Source organism: Diceros bicornis, chromosome 20, assembly GCF_020826845.1.
Source record: "Diceros bicornis minor isolate mBicDic1 chromosome 20, mDicBic1.mat.cur, whole genome shotgun sequence".
Lineage (NCBI taxonomy): Eukaryota > Metazoa > Chordata > Mammalia > Perissodactyla > Rhinocerotidae > Diceros > Diceros bicornis.
The window spans coordinates 5,331,180-5,340,943 of NC_080759.1; the positions used below are offsets into that span (position 1 = coordinate 5,331,180).

Genomic DNA, 9,764 nt, shown 5'->3' on the forward strand with positions numbered 1-9,764 from the left:
CTTGCTTCCTGGGAATCGAGGGAACCTGCTGGAAGCAGAGGGTTCAATTGCCTGAGCAGCTGAGGAACCCTGAGCAAGCCCGGGCACTTCCCTGGGCCTCAGTTCCTCGTCTGTTACAATATGAGGCAGTTCTATATACTGAAGTCTATGGAGAAGCCATTCTGGTTTGAACTTGATTTGGCCTGAATTTTATTTGAGCCAAAGAAGCCTGACTTGTGGCCTGTCAAACCCACTTTGTCCATCGGCTTTGATCATCACCCGACAGTAAAGACCGGACACTTTGAAGATAAGAATTGATGGCTCGCTTCTTGTGACGCCAGTAATCTTTGAAGATAAGTGTCTCTTCCCGTGACACCAGGGTCATGTTGACCCGATGTGTCCATGTAATCTGTAACCAAAACAGCTCCTTAACCCTTGAAAGAACGCACCCCTGTCATGTTTGGTGCCTGGCTCTTGGTTTGGAAATGGTATATAACTGCTGAAAACCACTCTTCTCCGGAGCGTTTTCTTCCCGCGCAAAGGCTGCGATTCCCTGCCAGGCCACAGTTCTCAGTTTGGCTTGAATAAAACTCTCCTCTCTTCTCTACTATAGAATAATTATTGATTATTTGTGTCGGCAGTTAGATGGGGCTGTTGGGGGGTGAAATGATGCGGTCATTATACAGGACTCCACGAGCTCCTACTGAGCAAGCTGGGGACTCTGACACGAGGGGGCCCACACCTCACCCTCTAGAGCAGAGTTCCTCACCGGAAGCGATGCTGCCCCCTGGGGACACTTGGCCAGGTCTGAAGGCATTTTTGGGTGTGACAACCTGGGGTGGAGGGTGCTACTGGCAGCTGGTGGGTGGAGACCAGGGATGCTGTTCAACCCCCTGCAGTGCCCAGGGCACCCCCCCCCCATACACACACAGAGGACAATCCAGCCCAAAGGGCAAGGGAGCTGAGGCTGGGAAAGCCTGCTCGAGAACTGTGGGCTGAGGAGCAGGTCACGGGGCTGTGAGGCCGGAAGGAACTTGACAAGGTCAGGGAGCAGAGAAATGGTCAGGGAGGGTAGAGCGGCGTGAACAGGGGAAGTGAGGGGACCAGAGCCAGAGGGGCCTGTGGCAGGGATGGTGTGTGGGGGACCCTGGGAGGACAGTGGGAGCCAAGGACGGGGGGGGTCTCCTGCACATCTGGACTGGGGACTGTGGAACCTGAGGGCAGTGCACAATTCTGGGAATCCTAGTGCCCTGGACAGGAAGTTGCCTGAATAATAGTTGGGATTCCAGGAAAGCTGAAGGCAGGAAGATAACAGAGGAGGAAGGGATTATGGGGCATGGGAGGACCCAAGAAAGTGGGTGAAGGGTCTATCGGGATGGTAGCCCTCAATTCTGGAGAAGCAGAGAGATTCTCTGGAGGAGGGCTTCCCGGAGCTGGGTACTGCAGGATGAATAAGAGTTTGCAGGATGGAGGAGGGAGGGACATTGTGACAAAGGCCTGGTCTGTGTGTGTCTGCAGATCCAGGTTTGAATCCTAGCCCCGCACTTTCTGTGGGAGGAGTTTGGGAGCCAGGACAAGGTGTCCCTCCGTGTCCCTTGGCACAGCCTGTTTCCTCACTGGAACCACGGGCGTCAAGAGAAGGCCAGCGAGGAGATGAGAGGAGAACGCTCTGCCCGCAGGGAGTGCTGATGAGGGTATGGAGTCTGTTAAGATGATCCCAGTGGAGAAGGCCTGGGAGGCAGTCGGGTGGGAGGGGTGCTGGGTGCTGGGAACATTCTGGAACAGGGAAGGCTGGGTATGGACATCAACGATATCCACCCTTGCCTGAAGGGCAGGCCCCAGATGCTTGAGGGTGACATAATGACACTCCAGGAACTTCAGAGTAGAGTCTTTCCCCCCAAAAGGGGTGTTTACTTTTTTGGAGCCCAAAGACCTCAGAACAAAGTGACCTTCCAGAAACCGTGACAACAAGAGGCAGGTGCCCCCACACTATGCCCTGCCCAGCTCTGGGGGGTGGGGGAGGCAGCCCTGGGCCAATTCTGCTGCTTCCTCACCCCCCAAGGTTGCCCCATGGTCCCCCTAGCGATGCACCATAGACCCCCACTGCTACTTGGGTCCCCCCTCCCTCCCCCTCAACAGTGCTGCAGCGTGGCCCCTCAGAACTGCCAGGTCAGGGAAGCCTCCAAGGTGGAGGCAGAGAGGGAACCGGACCAATCCAGATTGTGACCTCAGAGACATCATAAGAGGGACTTAGGGCAGACTCGGGGCAGACAGAACACAGGCGCCCTGCCCCAGGGCCCCCTCCCTCCCCACTGAGCTCTCTCATCCTTCCCAAGACCCTCTCCCCTGCACCTAGCCCTCCACCCTGCAGGCAGGCCACCTCTCCAGACCCTGGCCCTCCCCGACGCCCTCCCTCCCCTCCTCAGCTTTCTTCTCCCCAGGCCGCCCTCTGCTTAGGGCCGCTTCCTGGGATCTCAGCGCAGCAGAGCCTGGAGGCCTAGGAGCAGCAGCACAGCGACCACCAAGGGGCTGAGGCCGTTCAGGGAGCTGGCGGAGTCGTTGTTCCCGCCTGAGGCATCATCATTCCATTTTCTAGGGTAGAGAGGGGACGACTCAGGCGGCTGGCGGGCCTGGCTCCCCCAGCTCTGGGTCCGCCACCCCCTCGGGATCTCCCCCCCAGCCCCCCCGAGTCACTGGGGAGGAGAGTGACAGTGGCCACCCACGGCTGTGTGCACAAGGGACAAGGCTTGGACTCAAACTTCGCCCCCTGAGCGATGGGGGTTTTCGGAACACAGGGGGTCCTGGCTCGGGTAGGGTGAAAGGGGCGTGCCCGGGGGGGGGGTGGTCTCGGACCGTAGTCGCTCCGCCTCCGCCAGGGCGTTCTGCAGCTGCTGTCTCAGAGCCGACATCTCCTCTAGAGACAGAACCAGGGGGCGTGTCTATGTGGTGGCCACGCCCCACCTGCCCCCACCCCAGCCCCACCCCTACCCAGCCTCCCCTTGGAAACCTGGTGTGCTCCTTCCCACCCTCCTCTGGATTCTGGCCCCGTCCGTCTCTCGCGACCCCAACCCTGGGGCCACCCCCACCCCCACCATGGAAATCTGTCCTTGGGTTCTCACCCTCAAGCTGCAGCGCTCGCGCCAGCTGCTCCCGGCTGTGAGCCTTCTCCATCTCCAGGGAAGCCCTCAGGGTCACCTGAGACGGGGATGGGGGGGATGGGGGGGATGGGGAGGGTGGGGGGGTGGGGGGGTGGGGGGGTGGGGGGTGGGACACGGGCGGGACGGGACGTACGGACGGACGGTCGGACACTGAAGTTCTGTTCCTGGGGGTCGGCTGCTGTCCCTGGGCCCTGGACCGCCTCCCCAGGCCCTGAGATCCCAGGAGCTCAGGTCTAAACCCCTTTCAGATTTCCCTTTCTGCACCTCAGACTCCCACCTTGAAGAATGGCCACAACCTCCCACCCTCCCAGGCCCACCGAGAAGGGTGTGATCCTCAAAATGGGAGTTTTAAGGCCCCTCACATGGGAGTTCAGAGGCTCCCCATGCCCAAACCCTAGGACAAATTTCCAGATCCCCTGGGCTATTGCCCAAGAAGATTTTGAGGCCTCCCTGACCCCCAAACACAGAACACAGGGAGATTTCTGAGCCCAAGTTAGATGTCCAGTGGGAGTTTCAAGGTTCCCCATATCAAGACCCATGTGAAAGTTTCAAAGTCGCTCGGGGATGCAGGGGAAGTATCACAAGCCCATTCCTTCTTCAGGGCCTGGTGAGGGCCCCTCCCAACCCCGAGAGAGATTTCTGCTCCCCCAAGCCTGGTGCCCTGGGGAGTTTCTGGCTCCCCCATGCCAGTGCCCTGGAATTTGAAGATTCTCCCACATCCTAGTGGGGATACTGAGGCCCCTGATTTGGGTGGCCTGGGGAGTTTTAAGGCCCTGCCCACACCAGCCCCAGGGAGAGTTTAGAGTTCCCCAAACCTTGGTGGGGAAATTCAGGCCCCTGATATGGGGGCCTGGGGGCAGTTTCAAGGGCTATGTCGATCTCCACCTAGACCCTGGGGCCCCCGAGCACAGGGCCCTCTCTAGGAGTTGCAGTGGCTTACCACAGTCTGATTGCAGGTGGCGGCCTGGGCCTCGGCACCCCGTAAGACTTCCTGGGCCCGGCTTAGCTGGTGGTCCAGAACGTGGGTGACGTTGCGACACTCCTGCACTGCTTGGAGACCGTCCCTGCAGGCCTCAGTGTTGGCCCTGACAGCGAAGATGATCATGGCCACAAGCACACCCCCCGCCACCACCAGGAGCAGCGTGATCCCCAGCCGCCTCAGCAGCTGGTGGTCCCCCAGGGCCGGCTTCCTCAGGTGCTCATCCATGGGCACAGGACAATAGTCATAAACAGTGGGTGCCACCCAGATCTGCCCCTGGATGTAGAGAGCTTGGGCAGGAGTTAGGGGCTGCCCCCTTATTAGCATAGGAGCTGTCCTGACCAATGACAAGTTCCAGACAGTTTCCTGACCTGGAGGCTCTTAATGGGGCATCTGCAGGCAGAGGACTGCTGACTTTCAGTTTCGGTTTCCCAGAAGAGAGGTGGGTTTTTTCTGCCAAATTATGGCCTCAGGCTCTTCTGGGCTGGGTGCCAGCCATGAGATCCTGTGGGAAGGGAGTTGGGGTTGCCTGGGACACCCCATCTCAAGTCCCTGCCCTTTGGAGTGCTATTGAGGGTGACAGTTGCATTACTGAGTGCCCAGTGCATTGTGTTCATCTGTACCACGACCTGAAGAGGCAGAGGCCGGCGTTGGTCCAGTCCTCAGTTCAGTGGGTCCAGTTCACAGTGGGGAAACAGGCTGAGAGGCAAGTGGTGGACTAGGGGCAGGGCCTGGGTCTGACCCAAGAGGCTGGGTTTTGTGTTCAGGGGTCTCCGTGGTGACCCAGCAGGGCTTCACTTAGCATAGAGGGCACCACAGGGAGCCATGGAGGGTGTCAGAGGAGGGACTGGAGCCTGACGATGGGGGGAGAGGCTGGGGCTGGCCCCGCGTGGGTTCCAGAATCTGCCCCTGCCTACAGGATGCCAAATAAACCCTCGGAACCTCCGTTTCCTCCTCTGTAAAGTGGGACAATAACAAGAGCAGCCTCATCAGGAGGGGCCGGGGAGGAGCTGCCCGAAAGTGTCTCAGTGTGCAGTCGGCGCTCAGTGAATGCTTGGGCTGCGCCTGTGGCTCAGGGCAGGAGGAGAGGCGGATAACCCGGAAACAAGGCAGCGGAGCAAGGAGCACATTTTGAGGAAAGGCAGTCGGGTCCATTTGGGACACACGGAACTAGAAGGTTCTGGGGGGCATCCGGGGAGAGGCCCCAAAAGGCGGCTGGACCCTTGAGCGAGGCCCAAGGAGACTCAGGCCACGCTGCCCTCCCCCCTGTGGTCAAGGGAGCCAGAGCTTCCTGCTGGAAATCAGCCTGATTACAAGCTTCCGGCCGCCGGCTCTGACAGCCCGCGGGCGGCTGTGTGCGCTTCCTGTGGCTTCTGCAGCCGTGGCCTGACCACAAGCCAGATTCCAGCCGGATTCCCTTGGGTGGGCCATTTCCAGTGTCCGTGGTCAGCTGGGGCAGACGGCAGGCCCCTGGCTGTGGCCGCCCAGCAGGCCTGGAGAAGCAGCCCAGGCCCCAGCGGACACCCCTCAGCTCGAAGCCCCCATTGAAGCCACTCAGCAGGCAGATGACAAGACATGAGGGCGACCCTGCTGAAGAGGCCCAGGGGGGCCTGTGTGTCCCACGAGCGGGGCCTCCCTGGCCGGGACCCAGGAGCGGAGACACGACCCTTGGCAAATCTGAGCCGCACGGTGCTGGCCTTCAAACTTTGGGGTCGGCTTGGGACCCCGATTTTAGGTCAGAGCCCGAGGTTGTGTGTGAACAGCTCTGCCTCCCTGTGGGGCCCAGCACAAGCTATTTCCCCTCAGCCTCAGTTTCCATAGCGGTAAAATGGGGATAATAACAATAGAACCTTTTGGGGCCCCTCTAAACTTTGCACCGCAAGGCAACCACCTTACTCACCTCACTCTAGTCCCCGCCCTGCAAACAGAAAGTTTGTGGTTTTTCCTCTAAAATTCCAAATGGAAAGTAATACCACCATTCTTCTGATTTTAGCTGCGTTATTTTTTTTTTGAGAATCGTTTTATGTTAGAATAGTTTTAGATTTGCAGAAAAATAATGAAGACAGTACAAAATCGTTCCATATATCCCACACCTGGCTTACCCTATTTTTTACCATCTTACATCAGTCTGGCACATTCGTTACAATTAATGAGCCAATGCAGATACATTGTTATTAACTCAAGCCCATGCAGGATTCAGATCTAAGGTTTTCTGTCCCAGGAGCCCACGTCACATTTAGTCATCATGTCTTCTGGGCTGTGACAGTTTCTCAGACTTTCTCATTTTTGAGGAGAGCCGGTCAGCTGTTTGTAGGATGGCCCCGGCACAGCAGACAACAATTGGCCTCGACAGTGCCGAGGTGAGAGGCCCTCCCTGGGGGGCCTTAGTGCAGGTCCAGAGTCAGACCTGACCTCAGATTCCCCTCTGGCTGGGACCCGCTTCTCGGCTTCGCTGGGCCTGTGCTGCGTGTGACAGTGGGCCCCCCCAGGTTATGAGGGGGTTGAAGTCCATCAGCATATGAAAAGTGCTTGGCTCAATGCTGGTGCCGTCTAACGAACCTGTGAGAGCTCATCCTTGTTAGCATCTGACAAGTTTTGGATTTGATGGAGTGCTCTCCTCAGACTGAATTCCCTGAAATGCAGTTATTGGGTCCCATGGCCCTGTGTCTCCCTGGCTTTCTCTTTTCCTAAAGAGGAATCCAGAATTTAGTCTGATGCCCGCCCCTGTGGTGAGTGGATGCTCGTCTCTCCAAGCGTGTCACAGTTCTTGTTTTCCTTCCAGCTCCTTCCCGGACCCCGTCCCAGCAGCACCTGTTCTTAGGCAGTACACTCCTCCATCTGCTGTAAGACACACCGGCTCCAGGGTGTCCTCCACCCACTGCGGACATGTCCCTGGGGCCACGGTTCAGTCAGCACCACCTTCTCCGTCCCGGCCTCTCACCCAGCCCAGGCTGAGTGTGGGCGTTCAGAGCATGTTCCTTGTTGGAGGAGGTCGTCGAGAGGACCACCCGAGGCTCCTCACCCCCTCCCCTGCTCATGGAATATACGTCCGCCCACTGTTCCTCCACTAGGAGCCACGAAAAGGCACAACCGTGAGAGAGCTGTGTGTCGTTGAGACCATCTGCATGTAGATGTGACTGAGCCCTGTTAAGGCCTCTATATAAACTCCTAAGATTCTGGCGGGCGGGTGTGAGATCTACTCGTCTTGTGGCGGCCAGGACAAGCCTCGTAAGTAAGTTCCCCTGCTTATTAAACCTGCCACCTAGCGATCTGGATTGGCTGCCTCTTCCTTCGGGTCCTCCCTTCCCTCCACGTACAGGGCCAGTTTCAGATTTCCTCCTGGGGAATTCTGAGGTTGTGAAGCAACAACTAGCGGGCCAGCCAGGAGGCTGAAGAGGTGGTCTTGGGAAAGAGGCATATCCGCAGGGGAACTCCCGGGTTGGCCATCTACCTCTGTGTGGGGAGGGCTGGCCATGTGTTAGATGCTTGTGTTACCTGGCCCACCGACCCCGTAAGCCAGCAACTGCAGTCCTGCTCAGAACAAGCCTGACACGTTCTCTTCAGCTTACAGGAAACCACAGCGAGAGGAAGGAGGAGATGCTGAGACATACAGTCCAAACCCGTCAACACTGGGTGAAGGCAAGGTGGCAGCCTGACTTGCCCTGACCTGGACCCCGCAGCTCATTACACGCTCATTGTAATGCGTTACCACGCTATACAACACACCCACCAGCCCGATGACAGTTAACAATTGCCACGGCAACGGCAGGATATAGCCAGATAAGGAAAGAAAAGAGGTGGCACCCTTGATCCCCAGAAAAGCCTGCCCATGTCTCTGAAAACTATGAATTTTCCTCCCCTTCATTACCTGGACCCCTTATAACAGCTGCTTACATGCCCCACGAGCTGAGAAGTTGATTTGTGAACCTAGTGCCCCCTTCTCCATTCTTTGGCCATTGAATTAAAGCTTGTGCCGTTGACTGCTCAGCTTTGGTTTCATTTCAAATCTGCGACTCTGAACAGAAAAGAACTCTCTGGGGAGGGGATGGACTGTGGGTACGAGGCCCACCTGTGGGTCCCTCCTCAGAGCTCCTCCGAATGTGAGCCCCACCGGAGTGAGGTCAATTTGGTAACACTTGTGGACCATCACCTGAGTGCAGGGACACCCCGCAAACACTGGCTGGTGTAATGCGCTCGTTTAAGGAACTGCGCATCGCGCACTGCTGCGAAGAAAGGAAACGCATGGCTGCCGCGGTGGGCTGGTCTCGACTCTGGGCAGCCCGGCTGGCCCCCGATGCCCAGCTAGAGGCTGAAGCTCGAGTTAAGAAGTTGGAAGAAGAGCTGAGGTCAGAGAAGGCTGTGTGGTGCCCCCTGCTCTGCTACCTTCGGGCTGGCAGACTGGAGAGCAGGGGGGTCAGCGGGCCTCAGCGGGCCATTTTGCGAAGCTAGGAAGGCACGAGCTGCCTCAGATTAAGGTCCGAGCACTTGTGACAAAACCTGATTGGGACACTACGAGGTGGAACCCCTGGGAAAGTGAGGAGAGTGAAGAGGAGGATGTGGTGGTGATTGACTTGACGGCGAGTGGAGGAAGCGCCCCGCGTTGTCCAGCCCCGAATACAAAGAAAGACAGACCACAGCCACAGCAACCCCAACCAGCGGGGCTGCCCCAGTGCAGGGGATGAGAGAACGTGCTCCCATTGAGCTTACTGACACAGCCGCCGAGTTCCAGTGTAACCGAAATCACCGGGTCTGTCTCTCGGCGAGTGTGGAGCCAAAAAGCACAACCAAGGCTGAAGTGAGTGAAGAAAAAAGATGTATTGCTTGCACAAGCAGTGGAGAACATCGAGGATAGCTCCCAAAGAAGTGCCCACCCCGCCCCAGCTTAGTGCCGGTGGAGACTCTATACTGGTGAGTGCGGAGGATGTGTCACAGCTGTGTGACAGCGGGGCCCGGTCAGGGGGCACGTGCCCGACATCACGTACCGAGCTCAATGCAACATGCCAGTACCTACCAGGTCTAAGGTGACTTCTGGACACCTAGAGCCAGAGCAGTTTGCAGGGGGCCTGCTGCAGCCCTGTCCGTCTCACTGCAGGACGGCACCATCTGCAGAAACAAGGGCATCGACTTCTGGAAACAGCACATTCGGTTTTCTCCTTGTCAGGAAAACATTTGACAAACTATGTTTAGTTACGGATCAGATTTTCAGTAACCCTTTCCTGGCCTGGTTTCTGGTCACACCAGCAGAAGGCCGGGGAGAGTACCCAGGTGTGGTTAGTGCGGCTGTGGGATACGGGGGGCGATGGCATTTCTGTGACCGGGCAGGAGGCAGGGAAAAGGAGAACCCTCACCACACACCCTGCCCTCCGGCGGGTGAGGGCCCTCTGGGCCCTGCACGGCACTCAGGGGTTCACGGTACTCATTCCTTGAGGACTGGACTATGCTAGTCTGCAGGGAGGTGTGGCCCAATGAGGGGGACCGCCCCGGGCACGTGGGACCCTGGCAGTCCATAGAGGAAGTACAACGCGTCCTTAGGGAGTTGGGAGTGAGAATAACCATCTTTGCCCCGTCTTTGAGGGCCCTGAGCGGGCCACATTCATTGCAGGAATGGAAGCCAGGATCCTCCAGTCTGCCCCGGCACCTGGTGGGTC

The 9,764-nt window shown here is 57.9% G+C and overlaps 1 protein-coding gene across 1 annotated transcript; it reads right to left on the bottom strand.

The window, feature by feature from the left end:
• Positions 1 to 1,862: 1,862 nt before the first annotated feature.
• Positions 1,863 to 4,458, bottom strand: BST2 (bone marrow stromal cell antigen 2). The gene is made up of 4 exons (XM_058563460.1): positions 4,078 to 4,458; positions 3,099 to 3,174; positions 2,833 to 2,893; positions 1,863 to 2,571 (listed from the first exon to the last, which is right to left on the bottom strand). The coding sequence occupies exons 1-4, from the start codon at positions 4,441 to 4,443 to the stop codon at positions 2,454 to 2,456; spliced, it is 621 nt and encodes a 206-aa protein (XP_058419443.1). The 5' UTR covers positions 4,444 to 4,458; the 3' UTR covers positions 1,863 to 2,453.
• Positions 4,459 to 9,764: the final 5,306 nt, after the last annotated feature.